Genomic DNA, 15788 nt, shown 5'->3' on the forward strand with positions numbered 1-15788 from the left:
TGATTGCAGAGAGTTTGTAGACTTAATCACACCTAGAACTTGCTCAAAAGTTAAGGCAGTCTCACACTGTCTGAAAGGACAGTGCATAGGTGCAGTATTTGGGCCTTTTGTCACCGGTGCAGTTGTGTAACCATGGCAAAATTGTAGTTAGTTAAAAAAAAGGAATGCGTGAGAGGAAAATAAAGTGCAATACCTCAACTACTTGGAATGTTGCAGCATAATCTAATGTGGGGAAAGTAATCTGGTAGTTTATGCAGAAGAACTACACAGATTGCTGTAATTTGAACTAAGAACAACTGTCCTGACAGACTTGAAGATAACAGCTGGAGGGAATATTGCCTGGGAATGTCACAACCAGAGTGTTCGTGTAAGATGAATTGCAAGTTCTAGAGTTTCTACGTGTATCCAAAAAGTGAGATCCTGTCTGACTGCCAGGGGAAAGACAATAAGACACATTTATAACCTTTTGGTACCATCTTGTTTATGGAAAGAACAAGAACAAGAGGGAGAATTGAAACAGCTGATTTTTCTTTAGAGGGAATCTTTACATTACAGACACTTTTCAGGCCCACCTGATATGTTCTGCATATAACTGGTCATATAATTGGAGATGCCTGCAAGTAATTAATATTTTTTTCTATGCCAAAGTCAAGAAGTTTGTGCAGGCCATTTCTGAAAAGCTGTGCCAAGGCTTACACCTGCCACTGAGAGCTTTATCAGCCGTGGAGTCCAAAGGGAAGAGAATTAGTCAGTGGCCCTTGGGCATCCAGGATGGGAGAGTACAAACCCATAAACTACTAATTGCAGCACATCAACTGTACTTACCAAAGAAGGTTGCAATGATTGTGGCCTTCATGGTGAGTAAAGCAAAATCTGGATGCGTGACTGAGGAGCACTGAAAAGGAAAAGAGCAGTACATCAGGCTGTGTTTGGAGGTGTTGCAGATGACACTGGAATGGTGGGAGAAGAGGAACTGTGCGCTCTTCTTTAACCTTTCACAGTCCTCATATGCTGAATACTTTTATTACACTTTTTAGAACAACTGATATCCCCAGAGGAGGTGGTGTTTGGTTTATCACACTCCCATGAACTAATTTTTACTTCTCTCCAAGATTTGTCTTTTGCTCCAGCAACCAAGATTTCACATACTTGTTTCAGAAGCCCATGTCAGGAGAGGGCATGATGGGCATGGACATGCTCTGACATCTATTCAAATCTGTTCACTGCTCTAAGAAATAATCAAAGAATCATATTTTCTGCACATCAAAGCACACCAGGTAATCTCACATAGATATGGGGAACCTAAACAAATCCATTTACTCTTGAAAGATGTTGTGTGAAGTATTTTGCAATTGTTCCATCATTTGTGAGCCAAATTAGTGGTTTCTTTCCTTTTCTGAGGATGTGTGTGTGTACATGTATCTGAGCACCTGAGATTAAGAGTGTTCTGTCAGAACATCTGGAAAACATTTTTTCTGGGTCTGCATACATAGCTCATGACCCCTGCCATCCCTGAAGCTCTTGGCCAGGCTACAAGAATTCAAACTTATCAGAGATAACCCCTCTCAGCCCCTCCTGAGCATTACCTGCTGCTTTTGCTAGTATTTCATGCTTGTTGAGGGAATCCTGTGTTGGGCACTCATAGTTAATCATAGTCATTAAAGTACTGCATAATGTTTGACAAATAGAGTAAAAAGTCTGAAAGGGAGAATATATTTGTCTGTTGTACAGGGAAAATCTCAAGGATCAAAATAAACTTGATCTACAGAAAAATTTATTACATGCTTACAAGTGGAAAGATTAGTTTACAAAAAAAAAAAAAAAAAGAGCTAGCTATCTAGAAAGAAAATATGAATGTTAGATAAGAATGAATGTTAAAGCTGCATATGACCAGGGAAAGCAAGATATCTGCCTCCTGGAAAAACAGCAGATTTCATCTGATTTCACATAGCAATTCATATACTCAGAAGCAGGGCTTTGGTAATCCCAGAAAGAAATTTAGAGAAAAAGGCAGATGCAGGAGAATAAGAAAAAAAAAAAAAATCTGCATTCTGTTTTCATATAAAATGTTTCCATATTTTTACTTTAATTGCTCTTCTTTTTCAAACAAGCCACATACTATGAATGAGAATAACTAAAATAGTATGCTAATCTAAACTGAGTGCAGTGGGTCTTATAATTTATAACTCTTTTTACATAGAGCAGATCCACCTCTGATTTTTACTTCTGTGCTACAGTTGGAGAACTTCAAGTGCCAGGACATACTAACAGTGTCACTTCCTAATAGCACAGTGTCTTTCCTTGGTGATCTCCCTGAAGAAGTTTCCTGCTAGACTGCTAAAGCTGAAAGTGGCAGAGGTTTTTCAGAAGCCCCTGAATTGAATCTGGGGGATATAGAAAGTGGCTCGACACTGTCACTGTGTCTTTCTGAAGGACGATGGGCAGGGCAGTGGGGGTGACCCCAGGCTGTACAAGCCATATCAGCAAGAGCAGTTAAGTGGTGATATTCTGCTGTCATAGTTAGTTTCTATTAATAAATAGTTGCCCATCTTTTGGAACAAAATACATTTTAAGAATTTACTGCAGTTTATTTCTACTGTGAAGCTGTTAAAAAAATAGTACCAACATGTAGAAGAGCACTCAGAAAAACTTAGCTCAGATGCTTTATCTCCTTCCTTTTATGTTTCATCCCACTAACACATCAGAGGTATCAAACAATTGCTCCCCTTCAATGATTTCTCACTTTAGGTCAATCACAGAAAAATAAGAGGCAGAATAAGAGTTGCAATTCATTTGCAGAACTACCATGCACCATTAAAGATTGTACTGACGCTGTCTTAGACTTTGCAAAAGACATCTTAATATGAGCATTCCCAAAATTTGCAGCGAATAAATTCAGCATTGGCATTTTTATTTAAAGTCAAAGAGATCTGTGTGAATTTTTCCTGATGGTATTTGGCTTGGTGCTGAGACATTTTTCATCACCAGTTTAATTAGAGTAGAAGAGGTAAAGTAGAATGGTAAAGCATCCATGTAAAATCTGGCTTCATGGGTGGGCTGCTGTGTGTTGTGTGGAGAGAGTCCAACACTGCCTCACTTTTGCAGTCTTACAAAACGTGTAACCACCTGTATCACCAGGGCTGCCCAAGACTTCCCACTGCTCCTGAAGGCCCTGCTGTCCCCAGGGCATGGCCAGCCACCCCAGTCCTCTTGGGTAGCAGGACCCTAGGCTTGGCTGCAGTTGCATTCTCTGCCTAGCTGGCTGGTGGGCATTTCTCTTTAAGGCAACAGAAAGTGGGCTTTTGTTCCTAAATTATTATGAATTCACTGTGGAGAGAAGCCAATAAATCTAAAAGGATTTAAGACTTAAAGCCTGTCAGGGGTTCAGCAGAGTTCAGCAGATCCCTTAGCCTGCAATAACAGATGTTTATCAATAAGAAAGATACTAGAAGCATTTAGACAAGGCTGTTAGATTTTCTTAACAGCTTTGTTGTCACAGCTAAACAGAAGTATATCTTATTGTGGACTCTGTATCTTTGGTAGTGCTAGTATCCTCATGGAAATAAATTATAATAGTAAAGAAACTTGGTTTTGCCACTATATTAATTTCTGTGTTAGGCACTGGCATATCAGGAGAAATGCACAGACATCCTGTGACACAGCTCTGGTGACAGTACTCCAAGGGGTGGTCCTGGCCTTCAGACCTTGGGCTGTCACATGGGGAAATGCACAGGAGGATTTACATTGCTGACTATTAAGTATCAGGCAGAGAAGCTTCAGGCTGGGAAGTCTGTGTGCATTCATTGTATTTGGGGCCTAATCACCTGATTAAAACTGTGTGAGATCTCCTATACTGTGCACTACCATGGCATTTGCTCCTTCAGACTGGTAAAGGGAGCAACAGCTTGGAAAAAAGCAGTGGGTTTTTTTGTTCCTCTGGGAAGGGAAAGCGGGGCTCCAATCCATGCTTACAACAGACCTTTTTAGTCTGTGTAGATCCTGAGAAGTTTGGGGATGTTTTGTCTGTAGATCAAGAATGATACTTTGCTGTTAAATACAAAGTTGTACTTCCTTTGTTGCTTTACAAAATGAATAGGTCCCATTAAAACAAACTGAAAAGTTTCTACTTTGTATTAGTCTGGAGCATGAGTTTGAGATTTCTCCTAATCAGATTTCTGTTAAGGCAGTATTTCCAGTCCCAGTCAGAACTGGGAAGTAGTGACTACACACTATAAAAATCTCCTATAAAAAATATATATATAAAAAAAAATCTCCTAAACTGTATGCTGGATCTCTGTTTATCAGAGTGCCTTTTCCCATCTGAATCTTTCAGACTGCCGTAAGAGAAGTTACCTTCATGCCAGAGAAGCTATTACATATGCATAACATTAACATGTGCTTCAATTCCTGCTAAGTACAAATGCAGTAAGTATCTCCTTCAGTTTTTCCCAGTGTTGCTGATATTTTACCTTTTAAAATCAGAGTCCTTTTTGAAAGAATGTTGATTATTTTTTCCTGACCATAAATATCTGAAAACTCTTGAATGTTAGTGGAGAGACAGAATTAGCAACCCATTCTTTCTGTGTATAAAATAAGATTTTTATACTGACCTTTTATTAGCAACTTGACTTTTATAAAGATCTGAGAGAGCTGCTACATACTACAAACAGATGGTTTAAATGCACATAACTGTCACTGTATGGCAAACTTTAACATTTTCTGGAGGAAGTGCAGATTATAAGCCCTTGATTTTTGGTGTCAGGCACTGCTGTCTGCTCCATGTGCAAGCTGAAATTCTTTGCTAGTGCCATGTGCTTTCCCTCTGCAGGAGTAAGCAGTTTATCTCCTGTAATCTCCTGTGCTACAGAAATTAATTTGTATACTGTTTTTGTACCACAATAGTGTGTGTTATTGTTTCTCTTTTCAAGGGCTTCTAATATCTCAGCAACACTGGCACCATGAAGAAAAACAGAAGTGGACTTTGTCTGAAATATATTTGAGCAAGTAGCTTGGAATTAGCAGCAGGATCTCTAAGCACTGTGGGTTGAGTTAAATATGTGCCCTTTATGGGAAATTCAAGTGGGCATGGTGTAGGTGTGAGTAAACTGGTTCAGATAAACAAGAACTGATCATCATCTTCTAGAGGAAAACATTTTATATTTTTGTTGTTGTTGCTTTTTAATTTTTTTTTTATTATTGTTTAATCCTTTGTTTTATGCTCATACTCTGTACCTATGGTACTGTACCTTGTTTGGCAGTGCAAGAGCTGTTTGTTTTGGAGCACACTAGGTGATATGACTAGCACTTGCCACATGTGGTTTGGTTTCACCCCCTTTCTTGTCAGAGGGGTGAAGTTATGTACCCTCAGTGCACTGTCTTGCTCTGAAAGTCTTCTCACAAAAAGAAGTATCTAAGTGGCTGTTGTTTGAAAAACTGGAGGTACTGAGACTTGCTGAAACAGAAAGGTTGAATTGATAGCTATAGTTCATTTCAGAGGCTTAGACTGACCTGTAGGTATACCAGGCCAGGTCACAAAATGTAAGATCCAAGGTGCTACTTTGTGAGGTGAGCTTGTCTGCATGGGAGGATAGACTTTACTCTTTGTGTGGTCTGAAATAGAATATATGCATCCAGGAATTTGAAGATATCATAGACTTCATCACCTGCTGCTATAAAAAAAGGTGAGTGAAAGGTGAGCTCACCTTTCACATTTCTTTCATATATGGAAGAACCCTGAAATGCTTCCTGGAAGTAGAGCTGAGCTTCAGAGCACTGTAGTACACTCTGCTTAATTACCCAGTGTCTCAGAAAAGGAAACCCAGGCTTCTGTGGCTGCAGGTCTTTCCCTTGTGGTGGAGGGGTTGTAAGAAGCATTGTGTGTCACACATTCAGCAGTTGTGTGTTTAGTAAAACAGAGAAGGGAACCAGTATTAAAGGAGTCTCTGGGCCTGGGGTCAGCTTTGCTTTTCCCTTGAAGAGTCTTTGCATTACCATAGCCCTTCACCTCCAAGAAATGCCAACCACAGCCTGTTTTCCAGATGCTCTCCATGGCCATGTGAGTCCCACACATGGGCAGGGGTGGTCCCCCACCTCCAGGGCAGCCACTCCTTGCTGCAGCCCCATGGTTTGCACATTCAGGTGGGGAAGAGGAGGCAGGGAGACTCTGGCTCTCCTCTGCTCCCAGGCAAGTGGCAAGTTGGTCCCCACCTCATTTGCATCCTTTCTGACCCCATGTTTGTAATGAGTGGTTGCACAGGGGCCCTCCTTTGTCACAGAAAATTGGGGTCTCCCGACCTTTTGTGCCCTGAGTCTGATGGTGTGGGACTTCTTCTGTGATGAGGAAAATGTGAGTCCAAATTCTCTGAGGCCATGGACAGTTATCCCTGATTAAGGGTTCTCACCACTTGCTTCTTATTACAAGACCTTGATTGTTGTGGCTGCCACATAATGTTTTAAATAGTGCCTGCTCTGCTTTATGAGGTTTCTGACTCACAAGAGGGCTGTGGGGACTGCTGGTAGCCAGTGCCTCTTGTGGGGCACCTGTCAAGTCACTCTCAAACCATTGAAATGAGGTGTGGGTGGATTCAGAGGTCTGAATTCTACCCAAGTTGCACCTTGGGCACAGGAGTAAGTTTTTTCTGAGGTGGTTGAACAAATGTTTGTATGCAGGTTGGCAAGAGGAATTTACTTCAAAATAGCTCTCATTCAGGTAGGTATAATGAATAGATGATATACCCAAAAATTTAGAGACAAATAGAAACATGCAAGCAACCCTGCAGCACTCATTTTGTGTTCATGCAATGCCCTGAAATTAAAACATAAGTTTGAAGTAACAGTGATGATGACTTCTCTACTTTCCACAGAGATCTTTCAGAAGAAAGTAATTTATTTAAGACTACAGTGTGATTTAACTTACCAGACCTTTCTCAGAGCTTAAATAAAACTGCAATGATTATACATTTTCATCTGTCTCAGCAAGAAAACCATCAATTATGTTGCTCTGACCTGCCCCTTCCAGCAAAGGAAGAGATACATTTAGAATATGTCACCCACCCACAGAGAAAATATAATTTGGACTGTCTGGATTATGATTTCATTGGGGGCCATTACACTGTACTTTCCTGGTTTCTGCTAATGTATTATGCTTTAATTTTTCATTTTGATGCATAGCTTTCATACCTCATTGGGAATTGCTGTTAGCTTAAACTGTGAATCCCTGTCCACAGAACTTCCTCCCTCTGTTCTCCTCCCCACCATGGCTTTTGTCTGCTCATGTATCTGTCCCACTCACTCTCAGGCAAACTTTTTCCACTTTTCTATTTTGACTACTACTTCTGCTTAACATAATTCAGACCTCAGCCAGGTGCTATCAATCTCTGGCACTGCCATTTTCCCAAGAAATAGAGGGCAGAGGAAAGTACTTGCAATTCAGCAATGCTGGAGGGCTGTGCTAGGTTTGTAGCATGAGATTTGTGGCCACATTTCTTTCTTTTTTTTTTTTTTTCTTCTTTTTAGAAAATGTGCCATTTTCTATTTCCAAGAAATGGTTTAAACAAGTCAAAGTGACTTTTTAAAGTGCAATACATGGATTCTCAGATTGGATGCACAATAAAGAGCACTGAGTAACCATGCTATTGTGCTGCCTGCAAACTAAGAATTAGTGTCATGTGTCAGAATTCCCCTGAAGGTACATAGTTAGTCTAAAAGCAAAGAATTTCTGTTAAAGGCACTGAAAAAACTGCACATAACCCTGGGGATGGTTTTGGAATTTCTGTAGCATGTTCAAACAAAACAACATTTTTTTTTAGGTGGAAACTTAGAAGCAGAAATTTAGAGAAACTGGAGGATGTTTACTCTCTGCTTAAAACTACATGTAACCCTTTACTACAAAAGTGAATTATATGTCTAGATCAAGAGCCAAACTCATCCTTAAGCATGCTAGTAAATTTATATAAGAGCTCACAGAAAACTTTTATTGATCCAGTATCTCCTACAGTTTGTATTACTAGTGATGTCCCATTCCAAATCCAAGGACTGGTTGGATAAGGATTCAGAAAACATTATTCAAAAAAAAAAAAAAAAAATCTGGAACTACCCTGGCATTTGGCACTTGTTTGAAGTAAGGCAGGAAGTGATGAAATTCATTTATGTCTAGTAATGACAACTTGATTAAGGAAGCATCTTTCACAAAAGGTCTTCAGCAAATCAGGAAGCATGGGAATGCTGTAGAAAGCAATTTGAAAAGCTAAGCTGAAATTCACTTCTGTGATGGAAACAAGTAAACTGAAGTCAAGAACTTAGTTTCAGTTTTGCAATCTCTTAAAAATGATAGTCTCATGCTCCTTGCACTGCATAACATTTTCCCTTATATATTTTGTACTTTTGAAAAAATATTATTCCTTCGTAACTGCATTACGTCTATTTGGAAATGTTTTTTTCCAAGCCTTCTCAGTTAAACATCTTTCTGATAACTTTAGTTTAGAAAAAACTAACCTGTGCAACAACCTGGAGGTTGCTACAAAGCAAATCAGAAAACAACCCCAAACCACCTTCTGCCCCTCAGTCGTCTTCTACTGCTGCTTTGTTGGGACCTCCAGATCCTTGCAGGGTCAGCTGCTGGGGGCCAGGATGCCTGACCCCACATCCCAGGATTTCTGCATGGCCACCCTGCCCATGACCCTCACCAGGCAGTGGTCACCGCTGCTTTGGCTTTGCTACAGATGGTTGCAGCTGTATCTCTCCCAGCTGGTGCTGGTCTGCACCCCACTGCAACCCAAGAGGTGCACTATCTGCTGACATCTCTCTGATGAGGCCATTTTGGGGTGCAATTTTAAAACCGTGGACCTGTGAGTAGCATTTCCATTTTTTAATGACTGAAGAAGACATCTCAGGGCTCCAAGCTGCTTTTGGGAGCAAAGTGAGCTATGGATTTGAACAAGTGCCAGCACTATAAATGAGGCTGTTACGGGTTGTGCTGGTTTCCTGATGACAAGCTGTTGGTGGAGGTGCTGGTGGGAGACATGACACAGTGAGGGCCAAGCTGTGCTGCCTTATGGCCTTATGGTGTTGGCAGCCCTTGGCAACTGGCAGGAGTGGTCTCTCTAACATATGGGTCATGTGGACAACATGAGGAATAGCTAAGCGTCCAAAACTACATTCCTTGGTATCTGAGTGCCCTGGAGGGGAAATGAAAAGATAAAAAGCATGGTGGCAGAGAAAGTGGCCTTCAGAGCCCAGTCCTGGATACTGTGACAGTGTAGGTGCAGCCAGAAATGGCTGAGAAATGTGTCTCAGAACCAGGCTAACACTTTTACTAATTTTGCATATTAGAGTATTTTAAAACCTCCTGTTTTACATAGAGATGGATCACAGGATTCTGTTTCTGAGAGACTAAGATCAAAAAGGGAAAACACTTGGACTGAGAGCAGGAAGCTGTAATTTGTGGTCTTTTGTTTTGAAAACAAACTAAGCCTACAGTCCTCAGTATTGCATAATCTACTTCCATGCTCAGGAATTTTGAACTTTGGCTCCAGGAGATTACCATATGAGCTGCTACTTCCAATCTAATTATTGCCTAACCTATGTATTTCTTTCTACATTCAGATTTCACTAACAAGAATAGAAGATGTAGACCACAGAAGACTGAGTTTCTTTCCCAAATTACCACCTATTTTGAGATGCAGTTTGGTGGAAAGGCTTTCTCCAAAACAGGGTGCAAGTAGGCTTTTATGACTTATGCAATGTCAGTATTTGCCCTCATAACATTGGTACAAAGTTGCTCTGTTGGAACTACTCTAAATTTCTCTAACCTCTCACGCCCCTCATCTGGACACTCCTCTCCTTCCCATTCAGCCTCATTTCCAAACAGCCTCTTTCTTTCTGTGCTGCGTGTCCTAAAACTTCTTCAACCAAACCCAGAAGGACAAAATTTTCAAGTGTTGAAGATGCATTGCAGAAGAGGTGAGAAGGATGGGCTCCCACCAACGCAAGCAGGATGGACTCCCATCATCCTCAGCTGGCTGGCAGCTGTGAAAATACCCCTGTAGTCAGGGAGTCCTTACCCTTTTGTAGCTCTGACTCACTGAGGTTGTCCACAGCCAGAATACACAGCCCTGCTGCCAGCTTTCCTCTATGTCTCACCCCTGTTCTATGGGCTGAAGGGTAAATGATGTATTTGGGGGAAACAAGAAAGAATGGAGCCTTCTGAGTCCCTAAAGGAACCTGGCAGGGAGATGGAGAGGCACAGACATGGCCGTGTCCAAACTTCCCTGTAAATGAGTGATTTTTGAGAGGTAAAAATTTCCACAGTTTTGTGTACAAGTCTGAAGGTGTTGGAAATCCCCAGATCATCCTGGTGGGGACATTGAAGGACTGCATGAAGCTACACAAGAACATTCAGAATCTTCCCAAAAATTTTGGCACTTGTGTAGCTGTCACTTGGCAATTATGTGCTTTTTTCATATGAAACAAGCTGCCAGCTGAAGGACTGTTGGCTGCTGTGTTACATGTGTTATATTTACAAAGATATTTTATAAGGTGATAGGCTGAGCAACAGTTTACAAATGCAAGCTGAATGTATTTTTTATATCTGTGTCTGTGGGATGTTCTGTAGAATGAGGCACATTAAGGATGACTGACACAGATTGTGTTCTTAATTTGCCACTGACCTCTTAATGCACTCTGAAGTTCTGGAGATAAAGCAAAGATGGGATGGACTTCATGGGTGCTAGAAAGTTGGTTCAGCCACTACAGCAAGACTGATGTTAAGAACTGCTTAAACCTAGATAATGTGAATGGAGCAGAGATGGTTATAAATACTCTTCCAAATGGGAAGGTGTTTCCAGTTCAGGAAATGAGATATAGATTTGGATGTTCTGCTTAAAAAGGGAAGGAAAAAGCTGCAGATAGTGATTTGTTTTGTGGTTTGGTTGGTTTTGTTTGTTTGTTTGTTTTTGTTTTTGTTTTTGGGGTTTTTTGTGGTTTTTTTGTTTGTTTGTTTGTTTGGGGTTTTTTGTTTGTTTTGTTTTGTTTGGTTTTTTTTGGGGGGGGATTTTTTTTGGGGTTTTTAAATTAAAATGAATTTTCGTGAGAAATATTGATGCTTCCAAGTCGTTGGGAAATTTTCTTTCTGATCAACACTTTCTGGCTTTTTTTTCCCCAGGCCTCAGTCACTGAAAAATGAGTCCAAAGAGGAAAGGCAGCCCAAGGCAACCCAGCTAAGTCCTGCTGGAAAGGAGAACAGAGAAGATGGCAAGAGAGCTGAGGGTGAGCTGGCTGCAGAACGAGGGAAGGGGCTCTGTTCTCTGCTGGCAGGGCAGCTGCAGAGGATGTGGTGGCAGCCCTCAGACAGCACTAAATGTAGATCTGCCCCAGAACAGAGTTGGATGCAGAATGTTTGTGGAGCCCAGAGCAAATAGTTGGGTAGCTAGCCCATGAGTGCCATGCTGCCAGGACTGCCCAAAGCTGGCAGCTCCCGGTGTTTGCAAGGGGCAGCTACGCTCACACAGGCTGCAATCACAGCTGGCCAGTACAGCCACCCCAGAGATGCCTTTGGAGCCTACAGAACTTCAGTAGATCCTGACTTGTCTATGGGCCACAGTGCTGGAAGAAAGGTTCATCAGTAATACACGCTCCTGTTTTATCTGAACAAGTCCCTTCACATCCCTGTTTTTGCATCAGCTTGCTTTCCACCGGGCATTATCATGAGGCAGCACAAGGCAGTTTTACTCCTGCCCTTCACAGCGCTCACAGCGCTGCCTGCTGCCCCTTTGGGCTGGGGGCTTAGAGTTCACAAGGGTGATACAGGCTCTGGCAAGACAGTCAGGCAGAGTTTGATTTCCTAAAAGAGATACAATCTAAACAGCTACAGATTTTCTGGGCATTTCTGCACCTTTCTGAGCCTCTTGTGTGGCAGCAGGGAGCTGGGCTGCCTTGTGCAGCATTTACCCAGGTTTTCCAAGAGGGAAATGGGCAGCAAATAAAGAACTGGGATGCAAAAGAGTGGCAGCTGCTTTAGGACTGTTAGAGAGGCTCTTTTACGGACGAATGAACCGTCAATTTGTAGTAAGACATTGTTTTCTAAACATAGCATAAAAACTGTTATCTTGCCTGGCTGGTCATTAGAAGAGAGATAATTATAGTCTCTGTGCCACAGCCGGGCCAGAACAGGGGCTGCATTGTCCCAGGCCCCAGCTGAGCTCTAGCACAGGCTCCCCAGGCAGCACTGGGACAAGGGGGCTCCTTGTGCCCCGGCAAGTTCAAAAGAGGAATTGAAGTGCTCTAAGTAGGTGTTAAGCACCTATTTCTCTCTCCGACTCTGGACTTAAAATTCTACTCCACAAGAGAAAGATGTGGAGGGCAGATCTGTGACGACTGTAGCTGCATCCTCCCTACTTTTTGTACAATACCTGCTATGATTATTATTTTTCTTTTATTAGAAGAAGAAATCAAACCCCAGACAATCAGTTCTGTGATTCTGCGTTTCTGTCTAACACAGATTAATGGAATCTGTATGATGGAGAGGTTTTTAGATGGAAGGACATGCTACATGTTCAGTCTCCACTTCCTGAGCCCTGAATGAGAAACCTAAACCTCAGCTGATGCTGCAGCAGGCTGGAGGAATCCTGGTGTGTAGCCAGAGCTTCAGGGGCCAGAACATCCCTCCAGGACTGCCAGGAAATTCCAGACTTTTGTATTTCATTACCCATCCAGAAAAGACACTGCCACCCCAGCCAATTGCAGTGGGCCAACACACACCTCGCTGCTCTGGCCCCTGCCCATGCCAGTCCCACTATACAGGCAGTTTGTGTCTACAAGTGCCACAGCACCTTTTTTTTTTTTTTTTCAGAAATACAGTCATAGTTGCAGGTAACAAACTGAGTTATCCCATTTTCTTGCTCATTTCAACCAGGTGCCTTGACTGACTTACCTTTCAACACTTAAACTGTAAGAGAATAGGTTTAGATTATTAGGAAGATATTAGGAAGAAATTCTTCACTGTGAGGGTGCTGAGGCACTGCCACAGCTTGTCCAGAGAAGTTGTGGATGTCATGTGAAGTGTTTTCTGCCTAGAGCTTTATTTGTGGTTCAGAGGGGGAAAGCAAAAAGTTCAAAATTCTCCAGGCAGGCCAGGTACAGTCAAGTTTTTGATGCCATTGTTACATAAACATCAAGTTTATTTTTAGCAATGTTTTCTTAGAAGCAATGGCCAGAAATAATAAATAATTCTGACATTTCACATGAAGTAATTGGCCTGGTTTTCAGCTTCTGAGTTCACCCTGTGGCTCACCCTTTTAGAAATACTCCAATTAATTTTGACAAAAAGGAGTGTAATAATTAATTTCCTACTACTTCTGTGAAAGTCAGTAACTAGGTGAAAAGGCTTGAGGAGGTTTGTTAATGCCTCCTCTAAAGGAAAGGCTTTTAGGATTTCATCCTTATTAGACAAAAGAGAATCCAAGAGGAGTATCTTTTTTGCATTCCAAGTGTGAGGAATTGTGTGAGGTGTAGCTAGTAAAACTGCTTGGTTCAGCCAGTCAGGGGTAAGTGCTAGGGAAAATAGTAAAGGTTGGTAAAGTAGCTTTAAAGTACCTTTACATTAAGTAAAGGTAGGAACAATTAATGACCAAGTTAAGAACATAATATTACTACTACAGGTGGAAACAAAGTATTGGCAGTACATTCAACATTTCTTCTTAAAAAAAAATACTTTTTATGTACTGAATAACTAAAAGACAGGAAGTCTTTTTTGTCATCCCAGTGAGAACAACCCCAGCAACTCAAAGGATTGAGTAAAACATGCAAGTGAAGTAAGTCTGTTTAATATAAGATACTAACTTAGTATTTGAAAATCAATGTGTTTGTAATGCAGTTATTTTTGCTTGAGTTCTCTGTACATCTCTGAAAGAGATCAGTCTTACAGCCACAACTATCATTCAAGTGATGAACTGAGTAAAGTCTGAAGAATATGATAACAAAGAAAAACACAGATTTTCTTTGAGTATAGACAAATGCAAAGTGTTTTGAACTTCAGGATGTATATAGGAAAACACAAGCCAGAAACATATACAACTCCATGGCTTTTCTCAGTAAAATGTATTTTAAAAGAGATCTAACCAAAATTTTCTCTGTGTGTGTTTTCTTGTTTTGATGTTTTGTTTAAATTTTGGAGAGGTTAGAGAAAAAACAGTGTGCTCGAAGGAGGACTTGCATCTGTAATGTGTAATTTTGCTTTTTGCTCTGAATGTGGTGTAGTTCCCATAAACTCTAGGAACAAAATATTAACTGGAGTTGATATTTAGCTTGGGGCATTTGGTTCATGTTTGTACTGGTTGGAGAGAAATCACATTTTGAAGAGACTATCAAGACTCTAATCTCTCTGCAGAGAGCTGAGCGGCTGTGGCAGGCTTGACAATGCTATTCATTTTTGGAGCCTCAGCACCAAAACAAGCACTCAGCACAAAAGGATGTATGGAGTCTAGGCTACTCTACTGTTCATACATCTCTATCTATCCATTACCAAGAGAGCTCACACCACAGAAACACACATCGCTGGAATGATCACCATTTTCCATTCTGTGCCTTGGAGATTAGTATTCCCCAGTGTCAGGTAGTGTTTATTAATGATACAACACACACCTTCCTATTGATCAAAAAGACTTTGTGAAAAAGTCTTGAAACCAAAACAGTTTTAAACTGAGGAACAAGTTGCATTGTCTATAACAAACTATTTGAACAGAAGGCTTGAATAAATGTCTATTGGTGTGTGGCTTATATACATCATTCTTTATCACATATTTAAGCTCTTGCTGTTCAGGCAGTGAGTATATGTGTCCACTTTAACAGTAGGGGCTTAATGCTTTCATAAATACTTTATGAAGTATATATGAGTAAAGTACAGTTTTATTCTACATTTATGTATTCATTTTCTTAGGTCTTTGATCCTAAGCACACAGCTGGAATGCTAGATAAAACATTATGTCCCTACAGTTTCTCAGCAGTGAAAATATTTGACTATTATCAACAGGCAAAAAACACAACTTCCCCCTCTCCCCCCTAAATAAATATAGCAGAAAAACAACATCAGATTTACCTTGTTTGAAGTGTGCAACTTTTTATTCCTTTTCTCCACACAGTAAGAAAGTGGGGTTTTTTCCAAGCTTTTCTGTATCCCAAACTCCAGCCAACATTATTCTAGAGAAGGAGAGGCAGGCAGCAGAGGGAGGCCTGGACACCTTTTTTCTTTCAGAGAGGAGCTAATCAAACATTCCCATCAAGCTCTGAGCTCTGTGAAAGGCACATTGCTCTCTCTCTCCCCACCTCCCTCCCTCTGCTCCTCTCCCTCTCTGTCTCTCTCTCTCTGTCTTTCCCTCTCCCTCCCGCACACACAGACTACAGAGCTCCTTACACTGATTTAGCAGCCGAATTAGGCGGTCCTATTTTAAATATACGTTCCCTCCCACATATTTTTGGTAGGGATTTCTACACTCCTTTTGCACTAGCCTGTCAGATTTGTCAAGTTTTTCTCTTTTGGGAAGTGAAGCTTTACTCAACTGATCTTGTGGCTCATTTTTTTCAGTCTGCCCGTGCAGTTCAGCACTGTTGTGAAATTATGAGAACTATCAGATGAGAGCAAACCACACAGCCTTAAAGACTATAGCTACCAGATTAATTAGATGCAGATCAGGTTTAAAGAAAAAAATGTCTTTTGAAGAGACAGACTGTGATGCCTTTACTTATGTGAATAGCATCGTATTCCCCCAGCAGTTTCCCTGAAGACAGAGGATTAG

At 41.1% G+C, this 15788-nt stretch overlaps 1 protein-coding gene across 1 annotated transcript in view; it reads right to left on the reverse strand.

Annotated features, from left to right (window-relative positions):
• The window catches only part of VIT (vitrin), a 54017-nt gene extending 38753 nt beyond the window's left edge, over positions 1-15264 (reverse strand). The window contains exons 1-2 of the mRNA XM_041404311.1: positions 15092-15264; positions 826-895 (exon numbers count right to left, since the gene is read on the reverse strand). Of these exons, the coding sequence (XP_041260245.1) occupies positions 826-856 (31 nt within the window). The 5' untranslated portion in view covers positions 857-895; positions 15092-15264. The remainder of the gene's footprint in view (positions 1-825; positions 896-15091) is intronic.
• Positions 15265-15788: the final 524 nt, after the last annotated feature.

This window comes from Onychostruthus taczanowskii, unplaced genomic scaffold (genome assembly GCF_017590055.1).
Source record: "Onychostruthus taczanowskii isolate IOZ18803 unplaced genomic scaffold, ASM1759005v1 scaffold21, whole genome shotgun sequence".
Classification (NCBI taxonomy): Eukaryota; Metazoa; Chordata; class Aves; order Passeriformes; family Passeridae; genus Onychostruthus; species Onychostruthus taczanowskii.